At 37.6% G+C, this 23,310-nt stretch overlaps 4 protein-coding genes across 5 annotated transcripts in view; 1 reads left to right on the top strand and 3 right to left on the bottom strand.

Annotated features, from left to right (window-relative positions):
• Positions 1 to 8,111, bottom strand: part of LOC145238016 (cytospin-A-like) — a 41,711-nt gene extending 33,600 nt beyond the window's left edge. Inside the window, exons 1-3 of one of the 2 annotated variants that reach the window (XM_080101044.1) lie at positions 8,062 to 8,111; positions 6,653 to 6,836; positions 6,512 to 6,580 (exon numbers count right to left, since the gene is read on the bottom strand). In XM_080101044.1, the coding sequence (XP_079957170.1) occupies positions 6,512 to 6,580; positions 6,653 to 6,797 (214 nt within the window). In that variant the 5' untranslated portion in view covers positions 6,798 to 6,836; positions 8,062 to 8,111. Of the gene's footprint in view, positions 1 to 4,949; positions 5,050 to 6,511; positions 6,581 to 6,652; positions 6,837 to 8,061 lie in introns of those variants that run through there. The other variant, XM_080101049.1, reaches the window with a different exon arrangement.
• A 994-nt stretch (positions 8,112 to 9,105) lies between these two features.
• On the bottom strand, positions 9,106 to 10,640 carry LOC145238041 (U5 small nuclear ribonucleoprotein 40 kDa protein-like). The gene has a single exon (XM_080101081.1). It carries the CDS (start codon positions 10,527 to 10,529, stop codon positions 9,492 to 9,494), a length of 1,038 nt encoding a protein of 345 aa, XP_079957207.1. The 5' UTR covers positions 10,530 to 10,640; the 3' UTR covers positions 9,106 to 9,491.
• A 2,029-nt stretch (positions 10,641 to 12,669) lies between these two features.
• LOC145217499 (uncharacterized) lies at positions 12,670 to 14,792 on the top strand. The gene has a single exon (XM_080084775.1). It carries the CDS (start codon positions 13,164 to 13,166, stop codon positions 14,244 to 14,246), a length of 1,083 nt encoding a protein of 360 aa, XP_079940901.1. The 5' UTR covers positions 12,670 to 13,163; the 3' UTR covers positions 14,247 to 14,792.
• LOC145217492 (GTP-binding protein 2-like) lies at positions 14,781 to 22,691 on the bottom strand. Its single transcript, XM_080084768.1, has 10 exons — positions 22,405 to 22,691; positions 21,731 to 21,942; positions 21,503 to 21,614; positions 21,000 to 21,197; positions 20,371 to 20,545; positions 19,662 to 19,878; positions 19,239 to 19,380; positions 17,988 to 18,218; positions 17,161 to 17,331; positions 14,781 to 16,118 (listed from the first exon to the last, which is right to left on the bottom strand). The coding sequence occupies exons 1-10, from the start codon at positions 22,516 to 22,518 to the stop codon at positions 15,822 to 15,824; spliced, it is 1,869 nt and encodes a 622-aa protein (XP_079940894.1). The 5' UTR covers positions 22,519 to 22,691; the 3' UTR covers positions 14,781 to 15,821.
• Between the last annotated feature and the right edge of the window lie 619 nt (positions 22,692 to 23,310).

Genomic DNA, 23,310 nt, shown 5'->3' with positions numbered 1-23,310 from the left:
ATACAAAACAACCACAGTTTGAGTTGCGCAGTAAGGAGATTTTGAAAAAAAAAACGTTTTAGGTAAAGCGAAAATAGCAACAATTTTTAACAAACAAAATCAACTTTTCGTGATTTTGAATACTCGAACATAAATTTACATTTTGAGCATGAGTTCCAGTTCCAGTTTTCAGCATTTTACAACCATACACGTATAGCACAAAAGAAATCTAGCAAGATAACGATATGAAAACAATCTGCTCTTAAAACACAACAACGATACCATAAATGCAGTTGTAGGCAGGCCTCCGTGCAGCTTCGTAGGTGGCTTAGGAAAACCACGGGTAACCCGATATTACGACGCAAGCTATTACGCATCTAATTGCCGGCTCTTCTCAGGTTAAGGAGAAAGTAGACAAAATGTGACAAGTTTATGACATATAAGGGCTAGTAGCATGGCGACCCGCTGCTGGGCACAGATGTTCAAAACAACGCGGCTATGATTCATGGCAACATGCTGTTATACAATAAACTCGGTAACGGGTTTGGTATGAAGCCACAAGGATCCTGAGGTTTGCCTTGTCCTTGTGAATAGCTAAAATCCTACTATGTAAATTGTCGTAAGAAAGATGGCACAGTATTAGACAGACAACAGGAGGAATGGCTTTTAACGCGTGAAATATGTACAGCCACAAAATGACGTATCAAGATTCGTATGGAGCGTTCTGGGTTCAAAAAACGTAAATGTGTAAAATCCTGGACGCCGACATGTACAAAATAAAATGCCAACATTTCACACAAAGTTGTTTAACCACATAAATCAATACGCCAATGAATGCTTTTTGAGATATAACATTACGTGTCTCCAACGGTAAAACACGTTTTTCTGAAGTGTGAAGACCTACGCAGCAAATGTAGATGCAATTTTACGACGCTGTTGCAATAAAAACGACGTATCAAGATCAACAAATTGCAAACCTAGTTGCCACAGAGGTCCAAACGCTACTACCATACATCACTGTTGAAAAAACGTCAGTTTAGCATACCAATTACGTTGAAACCCAGTTAAACTTGCCAATTTTATGATGCGCCTTCAAACGAACGTATAGTATTGAACAAGTATTTTTACTTTTTCCGTTGTAATTTTGCGCGGTTTTGATAAGTAAGGCTGTAAAACTATCGAAGCAAACACTTTGACACGCAAAATCAGAAAACGCGAGAAAATAAGTTAAGATCCGTGTTCTGCACTAGGAAACTCGGAGCCATAAATTGGGCAAGTGGCATTTTGTATAACAGCACGCAAATTGTGTTGCCTTGGTGGTGATAGCTTCCTGTCGGCTTTTGTAAATCCATCAGCGTCCCGTGTTAACGCGAGGAAGGGAAAAGCTACTTGGAGCCGATATATGTCGTCGGGCCGTGTCAATAAACATGACACGCTGGGATATCGAAGATGTGACTTTAACTCGGCGGTATCCAAAATTATCACAACTACAGTATTTGCACTGAACGTTGTACATTAAGCTTATCGGTTTGTCAGTCGTAAGTGGTTGGTTTTTATGTGCATGTATGTCAATCAACAGGGCAACACAGTAAACATTGGTTGAACCGGATTCGATGAATTCGTATCTTTGCCTATTTCGGAAAAAAACTTCAGATTTAGGTGGTGGGGCCAAACGGGCCAGGATTACCCGAGGTTTACTGCAGTAATATACAGAATGCATTGTGTCTGTATGTCAACAATCCCATTTACCTTACTTGCATACTTAAAACTTAATTATTTTGCAGGAAAACGAAACAGCTCTTGACAACTTAGCAACATTATCAATCTTGCATCAACATGTTTGCGTTTCGCTTCATACAGTTTAACCAGTTTCAAGTGGCATTACATGGTCTACTGTTGACCAAAACACCCGAAATGCCAAAGCTTTCCATACATACAAATTGACGTCGAAGACCAATCGACCTGACATTCCAATAACAATCCGCATGATAAAGGCAGAGAATGGCGGTATCGTTTTATGTGGTCGGCGTTTAACTATAATTCGACCAGACAAGCCACGCTGCGCCTGCAGGTAATGTTCAAGCTACATGCATGATTGCAGAATGTAACATGGTGTTGAGTGTGTGGATTTTAACACGACTTCGTTAAGAACCGAACTATCTCATTTTTGTCTATCTATAACATTTCTAAAGGGGAAAAGCAAAACAAAATAATGTCGAACAACAATAAAATGTAACAGTCCATTTATGCAAATATAAACATATATTTGACATGCAGTTTTTGCTTGCGCCGAATATCTTTTGGTAAATCACAGTTTCATATATGTTATAACTGAGTTAACGCTAAAAATGTCAAAACTCACCCACAGTTTTAGGCAAAAAACATCGTTTGAACATGATGGAAGCTTAAAATCACAGCAGTAAGGTAAAATATTATGCCAGGCCGCAGGGCAAATATCTTTCTACCAAGTAAAATATCTTCAGTCCGCAATTGCATCAACAACAAACACACACCTAACGTTAAGGCCAAATGTCAACATCGATCCATCAACATTTCAATCTGAAATTAAATCTAACTTTTCACGCTCAAGGAGTATACCTCACATATCTATTACCGACTTGACTGTTCCAACGATATGTACCAAGCAATTTACCACGTTTGTTGCTGTCTATAACTAAACCTAATAGACGTTTACTTCACAGCGCGTGATCGTCTAGCGTTCTACCAATGTCAACTAACGTTGGATAAGAGCAGTTAAAGAGCACGCGCAATGCCAAGTACGTTCCAAACCATTCGACCTACGCCACAATACAGTTGAGCATATACGAACAAGGCAAAGCGCACTCTTCTGGCTGCCACCAAGCCTGCTCATAAGTCTTAACACGCCGTCGAATGGCGCAACCCTGATTTGCTGCCACGTGCAAGTGGCTTGTGGAGAGGCCAAAAACAATCGCGCTAGGTTGTTTTTCCCCGTACAGCGTGGCGAGCGCGGGCTCCCCGTTCGACAAGTCGCGGTTGACGATGACGCTAAGTTCAGGCAAAGGCGCCCGGCCAATACCGTATATGTCAAGCACGCGGCGAAATGTTTATGAAAGCATTTCGTGTTCGCGCAAGCACCAGGCGTTGACAGTTGAACGTAGGTGAGCGAGAGTGGACGTTCATTTAATATAAGTTGCTCTTGAACACCCACATAGCAAAAAAACGGTGTGCATTGCAGTAATTGCCCGAGTTTGTGCAGCACTGACCATTATTGGCAATACTGCGACAAAGGTACTTCGATTTCGCAAAACAAACATATGCAAAAACGGTGCTTTTCGAACGAACAAAACACGTTAGTTTTGCAACTAAGTTCGCTTTTACGACAAATTTCACTAACGCCTTTTAGGTAAGGGGTGATGATAGTGGTATCTAATCAATTGTGTATGTTTTTTCAGGCGCAGAATAAAGCAATCACTTCTGGACTCGGAAACACAACTCTCCAATCAGCGGCTTACGAGCAAACAAAACATACCCAAAAACGTTCTCTTTTATTTCTGCTGGGGTATTACTGTCTAATCTTGCAAGCCGTTCAAGCGTATCGGATGACGTAAGCACGGCGGACCTCGACTCGGTTCACTGTCAGTTACGAAAGCAGACGTTTGTGGGACAACAAAAACTGTTGTTTTGCTAATTGTTTTGAAACATGAGTCTCCGTGTTTCCGCTTTGCCGCCGTATTTGTAGAAACTCTTTTACGTCTTTGCGTTGAAATTTGGTGTAGGAGCTTGAAGGAGTTAGCAGGACCACTGTGTTTGTAAACTTAATGTATGTAACCGTAATCTTCATGGAAAGGAATGTATTGTACTGCTTACATAGTAAGTTTTTTAGTTCTTAAATCCATCGACGATTCATAACTGGATAAATGACAGCACATACACCCAAGACATGTAAAGTACAATACAGCGAAAATATATACATCTCAAAATCATAAGGAAGAATGACTTGATATATTTTATATACTTAAATCATAAAGTACAACGATGAAAGTCATTTTTTATGTTTGTGAGTCTAGCGCGATGAAACGAACTAAAATAGGCTAAAATCACGTTCAACTCTTGACGAATTAAGCTTAAAGAGGCGGATCAGACCACATCAAGTAAAATGTATCTAAGTAGAGTGGAATTTAACACAACCTAAAGCGATTTAGCAATTGAAGGCATTAAGGTCGGCCGTAATCCCGTAATTGCCTGGCCACACATGCCTAGGCAGCATTGGCAAAAAATGCGCCATATAGTTTGTTGATACTATATATATATGACCGTAACATCAGTCATTAAAAGCAATTTATGCAGAATACAGCAATATTTAAGTAAATTATAAGGGAGTACAGCTATTTTACTAAGAGTTTGCGAAAATTTCATTTATTTCCTTTGTTGCGGTTTTGTTTTTTGTTTATGTTGGAAATAGGATAATATTGCAACAAAAGTCCACCGCTTAGTAACATAAGAACAAGTGAGCTCCATTGGTTATAACGTTTCTTGTAATCCACGCAAGTAAGCGTGGTCAAGCGATTGTACATATTTGGTGGGAGAACAATAAACCAACAGCGCCTCAAGTGTCGGAGTGCGCAAATACGCGGAACAAGACCGGTTTTTCCAGTGACAAAAGAGCAGCTACCACCCTTAGGCTCAAAACACATAGGCGATCATATCTCATGGAAAAAATTGAACAGATTGCATAAAGCCCAGTGTCGACATTCAAAGGTAAGTTATTGCACACTGCACAGTAATAAGTCTGCAAAAACTGAAATCATACAACCCTACACACCTAACACAACAAAGTCCAATCAACTTTACAATTACGCTTAGATAACTATATCCACGCAATTAGGACTAAGACTAAGTCAAATCATGGCATTAAGACGTCCCTTTCAAAAAGCATTGCGCTGAAACAACTGTGTGACAACACACGTAATAAATGATAATATACTTACTAGCGTTATGATGGGTCTTTAATCGAAGAAAAGTCTCATCTATATCCAAGACTATGCCTTAACAGTTCATAAACAAGAAAAATGCACTTATTGTCCTACCAAACCCAACCGACTGCCTAGAAAGGTGAAAGGTTTTGCATGTATATAAACGCTACGTGACGCCTAGGCAGGAAGCAATGAGATCAGCAATTTTCGCATAAAACACCGAGCTGAAATGGCAGAACCTTCTCAACCCTTACTTATAGTAAGGTTACTAGTACTAAATAACACTGCATCAAAATCGCGTATACTGTTTCACTTCCAAAGTGCCTAGCTTAACCAAACGATGAAGTTATAGGGATAACCGCCACTGCTACTAAAACAAAAAACGGCAACTATTTTTTTACAAACACAACTATAAACATTGCGCGATCACTATCAACAGGCCTCTAAGAATTCTCGGTAAAGCAGTTAGCCCCAGTCGACCTAACTAGTACATGACATACCGAATTTCTCACTAAACAATTTCGTGGTAAAGCCTCAAAGACCGGATTTGCAATGCATCCTGTTAACGGAGGCCCTACTTCGCGTGTAGCCGCTCATCAACCAACTCTACCGAGCTGTTTGTGTGCCGAGTGCTATGAGCAACAGGAACACAGCGGCTAACACGCTTCATCGGGCTATGCAAAGCTTAGAAACTCCCATACATCATTAGCTCTAGAGCCTGGGTGGCCCGCTTCCTTATAAATCACTTTGTGCTGTCCATTTGTTCGGGCCAAACACTAGGCAAATATTCAAACTCTTATTGCCTGTGTCGATACAGTTGCAAAACAACGCCTTGAAAACTAATAGCCCTCGCGTCAGTATGCTACAAGTATTGCTTTCCTATCGAATGGTACAGAATACAGATATCTTCAAAACAAAGCGGCATTTTGAATGGCGACGCGCAGATGTCGTTGGAGCAGTTCTCGGCGTGAGTGGCATTCAGGGTTGGAGACGAGATGCGCCCAGGGGAATTAGGTTACGATGCTGGCCTTTGTCGAGCAAATTAAATAAGGCGGCACGATGATCAGTGGGGGAGGGGTCGTTTAACATGATTGGACAACCACTAAATTATGTGTAAGGCCTAATTGCCAAATTTGTCTATTACAAGGAATACTACACCAACAATGATGCCCAAACTGCTAGTATTTATTTTGCAACAACCACCACAAAAACATAAGTTTGCAGTACCATACCAACTTTTCTTTTTTGTGCACCATTTCAACAGGGCATTTAGGATATCAAATCACCTATATATGTACCAAGAGAAAAACAGTGGACATGTTTTACATACTTAGTCTTACAGTCATCATTGAAGTACATACTCCTAATGCCAATTGCTGCCACACAGTATTACAAGTTACAACCTAACTTTTTAGCTAAACTACTCCATTATAATTCAGTTACACACCAAAAAGCTGTTAGTGCTAGGACAAAAAAAATGGTTTCCTAACCTCCATATGGTGATTATCCATTTAAAAATTCCATCATGGTATGTAGAAAATTGAACATATTTTGCAAATAATTTCTTAAGCGCTCACCTGGTATATACTTGCTACGAGTTGGGCGCTCTTTAGATCTTGTCAAATCCTCTTGACTCTGACTACGAGCTGAATTAAGTAAAAAATTGTGTTAAAATCTGGTAAAGTAAATAATAGCATATTAGTGAGATAGTTGGGTACCTGATGATGATAGCGACATTCCAGACGATGAATTTTGGCTGTTATTCCTAACTGACTTAGTCTTGAGTCCTGTGGTATGAGATGGAGTTTTAGACGCTGTTGATGCAGCGGCAAGCTGTTGATTTTTTCTTGTTCCACTATACATCACTGGCAATTATATATGCCAGGCACAACAATATTGTTTCTGTACAAAAATGCATCATTTTGGTCAGACAAACAATTTAAAGCAGGGGTTCCCAACTGGGGGTACTCGTACCCCTTGGGGGTACGAGATTGAACATCAAGGGGTACAAAGATCCTTGGGTCACAAAGCAGCTTTTCAAACAGATTTCACAGTACAGTTTATTTTGGAATTGTAAATGATATTCTGCTTATGTCATTACGGTCTTTGCTTTAAAAAAAATTATCCACAAATAATCGTTGTTATTTAGTAAAAAGCCTCATTACCTCATAACAATGCTTTTTCACTTAGTGCCAGTAATGAGCAACAAAGCACAAAGTTAGGAAGAAAATGCACAGATAAAGGAGGTGTTCGATTGAGCTATAAAAGCAATTTAATTTAGCAATATATATATATCTGAAAAATTCCATTAGAATTTTTTGGGGGGTACGAAGAATACTCTGGCCTGACAAAGGGGTACGAGCAGCAAAAAAGGTTGGGAACCCCTGATTTAAAGGGATAATAAATAATGATAGAATTTGAGTAAGTCTGCCAAAACTAATCATTTCATTGGATAAGACTTTGAGCAAAATAAGGTTAAATTAAAAAAATTAAGTGTTATGTTTACTGATATTCAATAGATCATAATCACCAAATGTCCAGAACAATATACATGTATAAGACAATATCTTTAACAATAATTTGTTTATTATAGGGCTGGTTATAGTCTTATAGAGTATATAGACGGTTGTATTTTATCCTACTGAAAAGCCATTAAACAGTGTACTTAATAATCCCAGGTTGGGCTTTCAGCTGACTGAATACCGCTTTAAATTATTCTTAAGTTAGGGCATAAGCACCATTGGACTTTTGATACCATGGTACTGCAGTCAACTCAACAGAAACCACATGTTCTGTTCTCTCATGGCTGTTACAATTATTAAGCTACTTAAATACCTGGCAGTTGGATTACATTTGACTATTTATAACGCCTTTCACAAACTTCCTTTGCTAAGTAGTTTTCTAAAGCAAAACTGGTTCACAATAATTTTGTTTGTAAACCAAATTTTAAAAAAAATCAACTCGGAACAAAATTTTAAAACATTTGCATCCCAGTCCCACATTCTGGGATACTAATCCAGGTGTATCAAAATAAAGAATTGGCATTTAAGTGCACATAAAAAATTCATTTTAACGTAAACAGTAAAAACGGCTTCGAGCCCCACAAACAGTTTTCTTATCTCCTTACATTTTGATTTGAAAATGAAAGTGCGTGTTGTAAAACATGCTCACATAAACAGAAGCATCGACCATCGACAATCGACACCAACCCTTACTTTAAGTTCCTACATTTAAATTTTACCAATGGCAATGGTAGGGGTCTTAGGGGAAAATTAGATTTATTTGAGTCTGAAAATTGGTCTTTTCTTTTGCCGTGATATTTAAGATTTCTATGAAAAAGCAAATGCAACTAACCATAAAAAACAACAAGCACGTTTGTTGTTTGTTTAAAACAATTTCGTTCCGAAAGGTGTATTCTTCCGAGCTATTTTTGTAATTCGACTACAAAGAATTCGTTAAAAGAACGATTTTCATCTTTATGCGGTTTGGTTAACTTGGTAATTCTTCAAAGAAAACAATACGTCGATTTTTGGAAAAAAGCTCCTTCAAAAGTGTTTTAAAGCATTTCTATAGTTCAGTGGTTCCCAACCTGGGGTTCGCGGACCCTCAAGTGGCCCGTGAGATGGTTTCAGGGGGTCCGTGAAGGCAAACATTTGTAATAGCATTAACAACAGCAGGTTTTTTTTGAAGGTTTGGTTTGGGTGACCGCTAAGTAGTTTTAAGAGACCGCAAGTGTTTCATTTAAATACCAAAAACTGTAGTTGTAGTTGCAAGTCCAAATTTTGGGAAACCGCTGGAGAAATTTGGGGGACCGTTTCGGTCCCCCAAAACACCTTAAAAAAACACTGAACCACAGTACAATATTGGGGGGTCCGCGGACCTATAAAATCTATAAAAGTGGTGGGACTGCTATAGTTTGTTAAGGCCAAACATTTCTGGCTTGGATACAATTTTCAAAACAAACCTAAACTGCTTGTCTTGATAAAGGTCATTATGCAGCGGCCTCTCTCACTACTGTTATCGTGTTAGATTACTTTTCAATGTGCACAATATAATAGATAGAAAATCTCTCTTCCCTTGGGAAATCTTATCCAGATCATTGAACTGCATTTTGAAGCAAAATATTATGTATGCTGAAACCTTCCCCTGTTTCTGGCTGTACACCATACAGTAAAGAGTAAATTTCAGTGTTGCTACAGAAAAACAAACATCGTGCATGGTGTTCCAAATGTAATACAATGGAAGGTTTAAAGCCACTAAGTTTATTTTAATTAGCAAGAAGTCATTTTATCCGAATATAAATAACTCAATGCACATTCATGTAAGCTTCCAAAAATTAATCCAGTTGATAGTTTTGTTGTTGTCCATGGATTTCTTCAATATTTGAAAACACCCATTTTTGTGGTCATAATAATATAATAAAAAAGTCCATGATTGTTCCAGCACCCATCTTCAATACCTTCTGGACACACAAAGAGTGCCAATAAGTTCAATACAATGTGTGAGTGCATGTAACGAGTTTGGAGTGCATGTAATGCACATAACTGGTTTGGAAGATCATTTGCTTAGCTCTCCCAGGTATATCTGCTTGTCACTGGAACAGGACAGTAGAATTGGCTGGTTGGGGTGAAATTGGACATCATTTACAGACCCATTGTGTCCTGGTAGCTTGTACAACACATGTTGGTTTGGAACATCCCACACCACAACATTTCTGTCGGCCGACCCTCCAGTTACTTTAGAGTCATCTGGCGACCAACTGCATTTCAGCAAGTTCTTTTCAAAGTTGTGTTGATGGCCAGTGAATACTTTGATGCATCGTTCCTGTGGGGCATATGGTCTAATGTCCCATACTCTCATAGTGCAATCCATTGAGTTTGACAGGGCATAAGATCCATCATGATTTACAGAAATTCCAGTGATTGTGTCAGCATGGCCACATAATTGAAATGTCATTTTGCCTGTACGAATATCATACACTTTGACATCGTTATCGATGCCACCCAAAATAACATTTCCACCAGTATCATCAAAGCATACAGAGGTTACTTGATAATTTAACTGAAGTGTTTTAATGGCTCCACGATAACGGGTATCCCATATTTTTACCGTACAGTCATCACTTGCTGATGCCACCAGCTGGTCACCACGCTTAGTGGAACTACATGCATTAACTATTGCATTGTGACCTTTCATGCGTTTAATTCTTTCCCCAGTCTCGGTGTCAAACATTCCTACTGTTTTATCCGTGCTGGCAGTAAAGATATTGCTTCCATCTGTATTAAATTGCAGGTCCAATATTGATCCATTGTGGCCACCTTTTATAAGATGAAAATTCTCACATTCTCCGAAAACCATCCAAAAATATATCATTCTTTCATGCCCAGCAGATGCAAGAATGTTGCCTTCCGGGTGAAATTTTGAACTGTATATTTCACCTTCATGGCCAGACAAGAGCATTATTGGAGCAAGAAGGTTAGAAGTCCTAGGTCTTTGTGCTGATTCATCATATTGTGTGACAGCATAGTTGTTTGGCCCTCCCGCTGCCACAACAGCTCCATAGTTTGAGGAGTGCGGTTGTACTGCCATTGACATCTTGCTGACTACAACTGATGCCTGTTCTCAGAAACGTAATGTAGTAACGTAAGGTTATTGCCTAAATTTAGAAAGAAGGCTGCAAACAATTAAGTGAGTATTATTTTTTTGAATCTTCATAAACACTACTATTTTAAGTAACTTTACTTTATTTAACATGGAAAAGTTTGGTTCCACTCCCAGACAAATGAAATAGGAATGAGTTCCGTATTTTAGTCCAAACACTAACTCAACTATTTAACTATAACTAGTTAAATTATTACAAATAAGTAATCACGTGTACTGATTAATGATTTAAGTTCTTCTGTACTGAACAAACACTAAAAACTTTTGTAACTATCCAAGAAACAAGTTGTTATTATATATATAGGAATAGGGCTACTATTTATACAACTGGCTGATCAGTATGCGATTCGAGATTTTCGGTAATATTTTTTATTTAACACAAAACCAATTGTCGAGAACACGACATCACAAACAAACCATCTCGTACGTAAAATCAAAGCCATAAGCTTTCGTTCGCACAAGAAATTATCGTAGAATTTAATTTGCCGCTAACGGTGCTAGAAAAAAATATTTATTATTGATTGGGAGGGACACTTTGGCTAGAATGCTGACATAAAGCAATACGATGCTACACGGCTGTTTTGACCTGCGTTCTGAAGTTGTAAAGCAGGCGAAACGGGTTTTTTTTTTTTTGGTAACTCAAACTTACATTTTTTTCTAAAATAAAGAGGTTAAATGAAAACACTAGGATTTCAGTTTATGGCTATTTCAGTTTACTGTTGAACCTTTGGTTCAAACGATGACCAACCGCCATAAACATCACGATGTCGGCAGTGGATACTTACCCATACCTGCCATGGTTCCACCGAATAAAAGCGAATACCCTTGGTGCAGACCGTAACACCGCACTAAAGTAACTGTTGATTAATCGTTCAGGGATATTAATTGTACCTTCGAAATTCACAGAAACTGAAATGTATAGCTGTGTACGACTTGAATTGCCAACAATGCTCTTGAACTAAATCAGGAGTCGCCAACCATTAGGTATATAACGCGGGCAGGGTCCCAGTTTAAAAAACGTCAAAACGTGGCTTTGACCTCCATCGTTGATGATCACCACTGCTGAATTTTTTGTGATTAGTATGGGTTGATCGCTCTGTAAAAGGCGTGTTTACATGCGCTTATTGGCCTTGCATACAGAGCATTTAACAATAGCAACAAACTACCTGGCTCAAATGTGTAAGTTACATTATTTGTGATCTTAAAATGGTATTTGCTGAAAAATTCATGTGATCACAAACAATATCGAGAAATAATTTGCCAATGGCACGAATGAACATTCTGAACGGCACTAGTAGTCACAAGGGTGGACGTATGTGTTGAAAACTTTAGGTGACTGAGACAAAACTGGGCATAGGCTATGTGCTGAAGATGATTTCAATGTGAAAGCTTAGACTGCATTGCATTTTATGTGTGCAAATCAATTGTGTGTTTAATAAGGGTTTATTACAGGAGATGGATGCTATAGCAAAATCCTTTTTTTTAACAGTGACATATGTTCTGTCGTCTGTAGCAAGCCTACAGTTAAAAATCAACTTCTTTGATTTAAGGCAACACACGATAAGCCTTCCATAACGACACTTTTACGCAGTCAGGCCTCCTACTCTTCTGGGCAGCTAGGGAATATGCGATCGATAAGTTGGGCCATCTGTGATCGAAAAATGATAAAAACCTTATTCTTTTCATTTACAATTACCTCGGGTATTTGTCATTCGACCATGGCGACAAAATCACGCCCTTTGCATTCCAAGTTGTATTTACTTGATATATATTGGTGGTTCCACAAAGCAAAATGCACAAATACCAAATACACAAAGAGCACGTAGGCTACTAACTTGGGGGTATGTATAATATAAGCCTTGATTTAAGTACAAAAAGTCAGTATCACAAAGGTTGCACAACACAAATGGTTAACGAAATCTGTATTGACCAAAAGACGTTCCTCATTTCTCTCTTTTTTGCTAGGAACTCAGGTGTATAGTGGGTGGCGGGCAACGCGAGGTAGATCAACACAAATGAGAAAACGGATGCTTGTTGATGAGGATTTATTTACGTAAAACATTTTGAATCAGATTCAGCGTGTACTTTATGTAGTGAATATAAGAAGACTACATTAAATGGCGGTTCCTGAACTAGGGTCTGAAAATTTTAGCGATTTTTGGTTGCGCTTGTCACGGATTTGTGACACCCAAACCCTTTCATTGACACATGACGCAAACAGTGACAACTGTCAAATAGAAGTCACAGTTTATCTGTTTTGCAAAAATGCAAGTGTAGCACTTTTGCATCTTGTTGTTTTAAAAGGAAGACTCGATGTTGGTTGGTTTGTTGTTTTTCTTTTTTGTTAATGTCTTTTTTGTAAATGTCTTTGTGTGTTGATATGCTTTGCAGCATTTTTCGCTCTGGTTTGATTAATTTCATTCTGGCAATGTCAAATGATGTTATGTCTCAAACTTTACGCCTTTGGTGCTACTGCTGATAAAACAGTTTGGTGCAAGAATTGCATTATGTGATGAAGGTTTATGCAAACAATAATTACCGAAAACTATACATATATATATTACCAATATGTTTTTATTTTTAGTGGTAATAATGGAAGTATCTGAATACCCATTAGCCCTTTTGTCAAATTTTGAAAAACTTGTTTCGAATGAAAAGTTTTGTGACATTGAAATAGTAGTGGATAATCAACTTTATTCTGGACACAAAATCATTCTTGCTGCTGCCAGCTCACAACTGCACAAGTTAATTGAGGAAACTAAAAATGAAAATGGAAAGGCCAAAATACTTCTCTCTGGAATCTCTTCAGTTGGTTTTGCTGTTCTATTTAAATTTATGTACTCAGGGGTGCTAAACATTAATGAAACAAATATTCAAGATGTAACAATGGCTGCAATGGTGTTGGGGGTGAATTCAGCATTAATGGCCTGCACTGAATTTCAAAGGCAAAAGTTATCTGCTTGCAATCTTTCGACTAGATCTAGTGTGTCTGATCAGCAGGACCAAGGTACACCAACTTCAGGTGGTGAAATTCCTGCCATTCAAAATGAGCCAAAGCAAGAAGTCTTTGTTGTGTCAGAAGAGTCTAATTCTCCACCGCCGCAGTGGTCTCCACAATCAGTTGATACGCCAAGTTTTAGTGGACCCAAAACAACACAAGGGTATAACTTTGTTGATATTACTGAAACTATGGACCAGGTTTTCAAGAACAATTCTACAGATGAAAGTATAAATTCTGGTGGGACATCAGCTCGTGAAAAAATAAGTTACACAGAAGAAAAAGATGATGATGGGGATACAGTTTGGCGGTGTAAGCATTGTTCGAAGATATTTCGTACCTTATCGTATCTAAAAAACAACCACATTCCTTTACATACTGGCAGCCGATACTGGTGCAAGCATTGCAAGAAAAGTTATTCAACCAAAACAAGCTTGTTAAATCATGTTAAGCTCCATTTGGCAAAGCAAGGATTTCAACCTTATACCTGTAGTATATGTCAAAAAACATTTTCAAGTCAGAAGGCCTGTACACAACACAGAAACACTCATTCATTCAAGTACTTTTGTGAACATTGTTCCAAGGGCTTTGCTAATAATGATGAATGTTCTTTGCATGTAAAAAACCACCATTCTAACATACTTTACAACTAAGTCACAAATGTTTTGTGTATTCATAACCACTTGATAAATTGATTGTAGCCAGTCCTGCCATAAAGCCAAGTCTTCAAGCATTTTAAAAAGGTGAACCAAAACAACTTGATTTTATGCTGTTTTTGTAATATCTTTTTATACCTGAACTGTGTTTATTGCATCTTTATTTTTTATTCATGTCAATGTATATTTTCCATGCTGCAGTATGTATTTTTCATGCATTATGCTGTTTCGATTTTTAGTTTTATAACCACTAGGTTTTTAATCATAAACTTCATGATTTTACAGCAGTTTTTGTGGTGCAACATTTTTGTATTAACTGCATAAACACATATCAAAATATTTTGCAATTATCTTCATTTTTGTCTATGTATTCTTTTTTTAAATGTTGCAATGAAACCAACAAGTTTACACGCAATTTTTGAAAAAAAAAAAAAAATTGTAAAACTATTTCTATTTTAGGACAACTGAAGCTTTTCTATAAGATATATATATAGCTGCAAGGATCATTCTTCTTTACACCAATAGACAAAATTGAATTTTAAATTTTATTACTTTTGTCAGGCATATTTTCACATTCACATATCACTTTTATTCCCCAAATAATTCATTTCCAGTTGCACTGATCTACTCCAAAAATAACATTGTCCATTATCTGTTGGAACACAGTAGAAAAAAGTGATTTTGAAGAGAAGCACAATAACTGACTGAAAAACCAACAAAAATATGTCACTAAAAACACAAGATTTACAATACATGTTTATACCCTGTTTTGAATCTACCATTACAATATAGCAATGAAAACTCTAGTGGAAGTCAGTTACAGTGTTATTAATTTTCCAGTAGATGTAGTAGAGAATGGTTTAAATGGTGTTTTATATTGCATACAGCAATTTTTGTGACAATATTTGAACACTAAAACCTACACCATACCAAGTATTACACACACAGTCACATTATATACACAATGCAAAATGGCAGTTGCCGAAAGTTTGGTTTGCAGACATTCAACAAACAGGTTGCATTTTAAAAATAAATGTCTATTTATGTACACATTTTTTACACACATATAATATGGGGTCATCTATCCCACCTTATTCAACAACATTTGTTAAAATTTGTACTAAAACCGCTGGGCAACATAAAAACGAAAACCGTACAGCAAAAAATGACCTAAAAGCTTTGCCTGCAAAACAGACACGAACATGAAATACACAAACAAATAAATTGCAACAACAAATGCATTATGAAGAGTACAACAAAAACCATTTTGTTTCAACCAAATTTCTGGCAGCATGCGGCTAATTTCAAATAGCCTACTAAGCTGTGTGAAATACAAGCAAAGAAATTTAGGAAGCTAGGTAAATAGCTCAGAAAACAAAGGTGGTTAAAATGCCAACTGAACCATATATATGTTTTTATGTGTGGGAAGGGTGGTAAAATGCATGTTAAGTGAACGTTAGACTTGCTCATAGCCATCCACCAATTAGTCACAAACAAAAGTTAATCATCAAAAATAACGTTCTTATCTCAGGATGTTTTCAAAAAATACACAAAAACATTCATGAAAAGTTCTCATCGCTCTAGGTGTTGTCGTTTGGGAGAAAACGGTCGACTCTGTGTTGGGGAGTCATCTGAGTTTGACGAGGAAGAGGTGGGGCTAGAGAGCGACCCTGAACTGGCAAACCTGCGTCGGTGTTTGTGTCGTGGCTGGCAGAAGTCAGACGAGCTGAAAGGCATGACTTTTGTCACCTGACCGATGCCCTTGGTCGAGCGCTCACGGAATATCAGCGTGGATCCCGTTCTGATGTATTCCGGCGAACACACAAAGCGAAAAGTAATGCACGCTTGCTCGTTCAGACGTAGTGACTCCTATACATAAAAACAAACACACCTATGTTTAGCCAAACAAAATGTAAAAAAATACGGCCTGGGGAATAAAAGTGCAGGTTCATGGAGTTTTCTGGATCCATTGCCAACTTCGGGCCTATCTAGATGCGCCTTATTATTTTATGGCTTGGGCGTATCGTATTAAAATAGAGATTTAACATGCTGTGTAAGCAATATACAGCAGTATTTTTCAGCTTTAAAGCAACAACAATAACACAGGTTTAATTCCCGATTCGATTTTGAACGACACCCCATACTCTTTGGGAGTGAATGGAGTACTTTGGTAGTATAGATCGAGTCAAAACGCTAGGTAACACATTTGCGAGACCCAAACACATTCGAACCCCTTCTGTTTAAGCCAAAAAAACGTGGTTAAGTGGCGTGCTTGGCGATTTGAACCAGTTATCTGCGTGGTGCTGTGTTGTCTTAAGCAAGCAATCAATGTATCACATACAATGACTCAAAATAATGTGTGTGTAATCAATGTGGTGCATAGGTTATTACAAGTCATGCGTTGGCTTAAAGCATCAATTGGTTCATACAAGTTAGAAATTTTAGCAATACTAAATCAATAGGACACGACAACACCATTGTTGTGTCACCAGTGTTTTTTTAAGGTGTTTTTGGGGACCGAAACGGTTCCCCAAATTTCTCCAGCGGTTTCCCAACATTTGGACTTGCAACTACAACTACAGTTTTTGGTATTTAAATGAAACACTTGCGGTCTCTTAAAACTACTTAGCGGTCACCCAAACCAAACCTTAAAAAAACCCTGGTTGTGACATGGTTTTTTAAAAAATCCTAAAAACTGAGTTTTACAAAACGCTAAAAGTATTTTGTTGCCTTACAGCTAGTGCGTTGCATTTGATAAAATCCGTACTGATAATTACGTTCTAGCCGAAGACAGAAACTGTAGTAACACGTATCACAAATGTCAACCGGTCATCTCGAGTTACACACGTAGGCTCAACCACTCGAGTGACACGTTCTGTCAATTCACACGCATTTCAACAATAGTTCGTACCTCTTCATTTGCAATGCTTTCAACAACTGCGGTTTGTCGTACGTTTCCCGCATGCACTGTGCATTGAAAACCCACAGATAGAGCGCTGGTTGGATGGTACAGCAGGTAGGCGGTCGCTTCGAAACGCAGGCAGCAGCTTGGCTCCAACCTCTCGCTAACAATGACCATTCCCTGTAGAGCACATTGCAATCGTTACCTGCGGGTTCAGGCCCGTTTTCTTCAATCGATATATTTAAAGACAACGTTACTGGTAATAGCAAAGTTCGTTTCATGGTGCGCGGCTGGGCAATTGCGCACTGCTCGCAGAGTCATAGATCGCAAAATAGCCTTAATGGGTTTAACATCACATATTGCTCACCGGGCCTTAGTGTATTTAGAGAGCCTGTGTGTACAGACACATCATGAAGCAATATTGAAGGAACATGCCTTGTGAAGTAGAAACAAACAGCACTTTTAGTTCAAAGGATACACACAACAAAAAATTCTCACGCGCAAACACTGCGTTTTCATCAATGCTCGGAAATGATGCCCCAAACAATAAGGCCAAACTTCCGAAATCGAAATAGCTGGAAATAACTAAACAAAACACTCCTATGTAGTCTTGCTGCAATCATTTAATGAACATAGCACAAAATCGGAATAAAAACTTTTTATTATTTTTTTCTTAAAACCAATACATAAAAGTTGATTTGCTATTTCTTTAAACCTATTTAAAGTTTGTATGTAGCCACCCAGTCCCCAGCCGTGTGTCATTCAGTACTTCGCAATCACAAAGAGGAAGAAAAAACATAAACACTGTATATCGGTGATCGTGTTTCAACCCTCACCTTTCGTATGTCGTCTTTATCAACTTCGTCCAACGACAAAGAAGCAGCCTGCCCGGCGCGTACAATACGACAGGGCGCCCGGTTTCTCTGTATTGTTGTGACTCGCACAGGCAAGTAACGTCCTTCGGTAGTCGGGCCAATCAGCAAGCTGTCTTTCTCTGCCAGTGTCCCATGGTAAAGGGTTCCTCCCACCACCGCCCCGACTTCAGGCACCGTAAACACCTCATCTACCTTTGTATACATTGTAAGCTTTTGTCAAAACAAACATAGCTTTAAAGTATGGTGCGCTTGCGGCAATTGCCTACACTGATGTGACCAACTTAAACCAGATTTGTGTTGATTTTCTTGTTTGAGAGGACAAAATTATATAAATTCGTTGTAATTGTTAACGCTGTGGGATTAGGATATTTTGGGTTATTTTAGTGCAAGCATATTTTTTTTAAATTTTCCAACCATAATCACCATAACAGTCCAAAACTTTCGAAGTCTACTTTGACACCAAAGATGTATTTTTCCACACTCTGTATTAAGGATAGAGCTAGGCAGTGGTCAGGCTTTAATCTTATGCTATAAACTAGTTTAGTTGTTTCATTTTTTTTTCGCTGTTGTTTCTAATGGTTTTGCTCTATTAATGCTATGTAAAAACGTGTAAAGATGCTATTTGTTGCTGATATATGTCAACTTGTTGTGATTTCTTAATTTTTAATGTGATTAGACTGTCAGGGTTCGTACCATAACATAAACTTCCGAAACTGGCAGGGATCAGGCAGTTTCTATGAATGCAAGTCTAGATTGTCAGGGACAGGAAATTAAGCACTTATGTGACGAATTTCTGACATCATCATACAACAAACCGAACCACACCAGTGTGACATGATTCAACCGTGTTATGAATTTGTTTAGCTAATTTCCAAACACAAATAATTTACACAGTTCAGTTCAAAAAACAAGTGTTTGAAAACGTTTTGGTTACACAGATCAATTTCGATTTCATGTACAGTAGTTCAGTATATATACAGTAAACCACGGTTAAACTGGATTCGATTAATCCGGATCTTCACCTAATTCAGACAAAACTTGAGGTACAAATGATTTGTGATGTGGTAAGGCTTGAACTAATCGACATCGGTTAATATGGATCTTCACCTAATCTGGACATTTTTTGGTTCAAACAAGTCCAGATTAACCAAGGTTTACCGTATATGATTTTTTGTACAGTGGCATATATATATATATATTATATATTTGTACCTGGAATTCTGCTGGCTTCTGCATAAGTTTTTCCTGCTCCCTGACATTCTTTTGTGGCATAAGAACATTAAAAAATGTGGTGAGCAGTGACAGATTTTTTCCTGTCACACTGGATACTGTGAATACTGGAACAACCTTGTTGCTAAAATTTAAAACAAAACCAAATTTATGGTTTCCTGTAACAAGCAAGAAAATGTGCCCTTGGGCTTTGCAACAACATAAACACAATCTGGCATGGAACTTATTTGAACATAAACTGATGATGCCCACAAGCGTAAAATATATAAGTTTCGTGTTGACTGCTTCGTGTATAGAAGCTTCATCAATGTCATTACAACTAATGACAAGGAAATATTACCACTTATTGAGTTTATTTATACATCAGATTAATCAGCAATTAGTTCCTACAAAGTTTTTGCATACTTCTCTCCAGCCATCGCAGCAGCAGCGCTGTATGCATCATCTTCCGATCTAACTCGAAATGGAATTTTCGAGCACACAGCAGATGTAAGAAGCTGTTCAAGTTGTCGACATGCCCGGTCTGATACTGAGGTAGGGCACAAATCCATTTTTGTCACAACGGCAATTATTGGAACACCAAGGGCCATGGCAAGACCAAGATGCTCCCTGGTTGTCCCAGCTAGAAAACACACACACACAAAATGATTGCTAATATTTTTAACAGCGTTTAAGAGACTTTTTAAGAGATCATACTGATTAAAGACAACTTTCTTTGACATATTCATGGTTGATTTTGTTTGTAATGTCATATGCAGTTTGTTGTTTAATGGTTGTCTGGCTGATAATGCACCATACCCGCTCTAAAGTTCTCGCTGAATGGGAATGTTTGGTTGAAAAAAGAATATAGTATCTCTTTGATCTTTGAATTAACATTTCCAAACTGGCATAGTATTTTTTTATAAAAACCAGACACAAATACAACTAAAATAGTAATAATGCACATCCATTGGTCACCAAAATCAACAAAATTTTTTTAGAACTATTTAAGTCGCATCCAAAATAGCTTGGGAACCACTGCTATAGCAGATCAGCAACATGAAAGTATGCATAATTTATAACCAAAAGTGTTATGTGTCTTGACCTTCAAGCTTGCAACACTACATGAACTTACCTACACCGCGATTAGCACTGACAACCACCACAGCAAAGTCAGGATGATGAGAGGTCAGGCCAAAAATAGTAGTCTTGAGGTATTTGTGATGACCGGCGAGATCAATAAATGTAATAATCTTCGATGCTGCTGAACAGATTTCTTCCGCAGTTCTTGATTCACTGTAGTTGATCACCTGATTGAGTGTAAAGGTTTAAAAATACTTTTGTATTTGAAAACTTACACCAAACATCATAAATAAACTATGCTACATAACACTTATGACAACAAAATTGGGGGATTATTTAAACTTACTTGCAGAACAATATATATTCAACGCTTGCTTCTAATAATATCGAACATTTATATAATCATTTCACATTTTTTAGGCTATTTAAGAGTTTTGTTTTATTGCATACTAAAACCCAATCTGTGATTAGTCTATCATTAATAATAACATTCTAGTTTATTGCCAAAAAGGGCTTTAGAAACCACATAAGACACTATCATAAAAGAACCAACAATGATATACAAAATCATCTGATGCAAATGACAATGGCTTGCGTTTGACAAATCGTTACTCAATTTTCCCTTATTTGGTTATTTTTAATACTGAAGATAACAAATCATCAAATTTAAATTGGACTCACATTTCCTTTGCTATCAAAGCCAAGAATTTCGTGACTAATGCATGATGTTCTGCCAGATTGAATTTCATGCAAATGTCGAAACAGATTTAGCCTTGCCCTTCCCCTTCCATTGTCATGTTCACCGTGTGTTAAAACACCAAGAAGGGTGGACTTTCCTACATCAGCGTTTCCAAGTACCGAAATTCGGATGTCCAAAAACTGTGTGTATATTTGCAAAAACAAAAATTAAAGCTTACGCAAATTAAGTCAATCAGCGGCATGTTTACAGTTTGTTTAGGCTGCAAGGCTTTCGGTTGTGCAATGGTCGTGTTTGGGATAGTAATATAAGCCTTTTCTATGTTTAACCCCTTGTGTGTTGTTTTTTATAGACACTGATGGTGCTATACTAGCGAAACATGTTTGTTTCAATTAAAATGCCATAAAGCAAAAAAACACATTTAGGCTGGAAATAAATGGTTCCGAACTTGTGGCATAAAGTCAATCATTTTTAAAGAAGAGTTTACCTGCTGGTCATCCGGTACTTTTCTAACTAGAATTTCTGCCACCTGTTTTCTGATCCCCAATGCCTCAGAATTTACTTCCCGTTTTCTTAAAGTGGTTAGATCTGCTCCAATCCTACAGTGAAATCATACAATTAGTTTACATTTGTAGTTTTCTGTTGATTGTTATTGTACTCTACATGTCTTGAGTCTATATAAAAAATATAAAAAAGCAAAAAAATACACATGTACTTTTCAGACATGCTTTTAAGGGTATTCATGGTCGATTCCAATTCACTGTCAGTAAGTCCAGAGCAAATGCCATTGTCTTCAACACCAATTTTGTATATCGCCTCTCCCTGGCCTTCCTGCAGTCGCCATTTCATTTGTGTAACAAGGTGTTCAAGGCGGGATGAGGTCGGGTTAATCAGCTTTAACTTGTATTCGATGTTTCCCTCCTCTTCCTGTTATGAAACAGAAACCAACAGTAAATCATAAAATAAACGTAAAAAAATTGTCACTACAGGCAAATCTTAAATATAATTAATCAACATTTTTTAAGTCAGGAAAACAGATTAACATTGGTGAGGTTGTTAATTTTCTAACAGTATTGCAACATTTCTTAATACCATACAGTATTCTAATGGTACTTGTATGGCTGTGGGGGGTCAGAATTTAAATAGTGTTGTAAGGTAATTTTAAATGTTTACATAAAACCTCTACAGTCTACCAATGAAGATTTGATTTGATGTGAGATAAAACAATAAAACATGCACTTCGCAGATTTGTCATAATGCAATCCAAGAAATGTTAATGGACAAGATTGGTCAATTTCTTATTTATATATATTTGAAAACATAGTATTCACTGTTCTTTATTATGATGCCCCCTTTAGTTTTCAGCCATTTTTTATGAAAACAAACTACCTCTGGAGGAAGATTGTTCAGTTCCATTTTTAGTGATTCCTTCAATTTCTTGTCTTGTATGGCTTTGTTATTATTGTGCAGAGGTACAGAATTAGTATTTTGCGGTTGCGCCATATTTATGTACAAACAACCAAGACTCTTGGTCAAGTTAGTGTTTTAGTTCATTGTTCTTATTAACATCTTTATCTTGCTTGATTTCTTCACAACTTAACTGCCATGGCAGGCTTGACGAGAATTTCACTATTGCATTTAGTTCTATTGCTGAAATAACAACATCATCAATATGAAATAAAATCACAAAGTTCTTGAAAAAAAGCTGATTCTGTTTTCAAACTGCAGCAAAAAATATTGAATTTAAATATACTACCTTCAAGTTCCAGGTTACTTACTACTTGAACACAATTATATTTTTTGGGCAACAAATATACAAATATGGCTTAAAAAAGAGCGTTTCGATCTATTCCGACGAATTTACTTCACCACAGACAATTAGCGCCCAAGCAAAGAGCATTAAACAAATCCCAGCCAAAACAATGCAACAATCAAATTAAAACCACAACCACAGTGTACGCTCGAACAGCTGATCACGTCTGTAAACAAACGAACGGTGACTAAACCACTCGCCGATATGCAGAGGCCGAACACGTATTTATAACGTAGCGGGGTCAGAGGTCAGATTCTGGCGCAATACTATGTTTTCTGTGGCACCAATATTGCATCATGCTAGATTTATTTGCTTGGTGGATTTGTTTAATTTGCGCCCCGTTGTTTGCGTATTAGCGCTGGTGTTTTTTTTCTGACTTAAATATAACCTTTTTTGCCGATAGATACATATCTATTAGTCACTTGCTAACAGCTAAAATTAGGTCAAGAAACCGCCCCCAAAAAATCCACTTTGATTTCGTA

Source organism: Phallusia mammillata, chromosome 1 (genome assembly GCF_965637545.1).
Source record: "Phallusia mammillata chromosome 1, kaPhaMamm4.hap1.1, whole genome shotgun sequence".
NCBI lineage: Eukaryota > Metazoa > Chordata > Ascidiacea > Phlebobranchia > Ascidiidae > Phallusia > Phallusia mammillata.
Note: the sequence above shows the minus strand (reverse complement) of the source record. Positions and strands in the feature narration are given on the sequence as shown.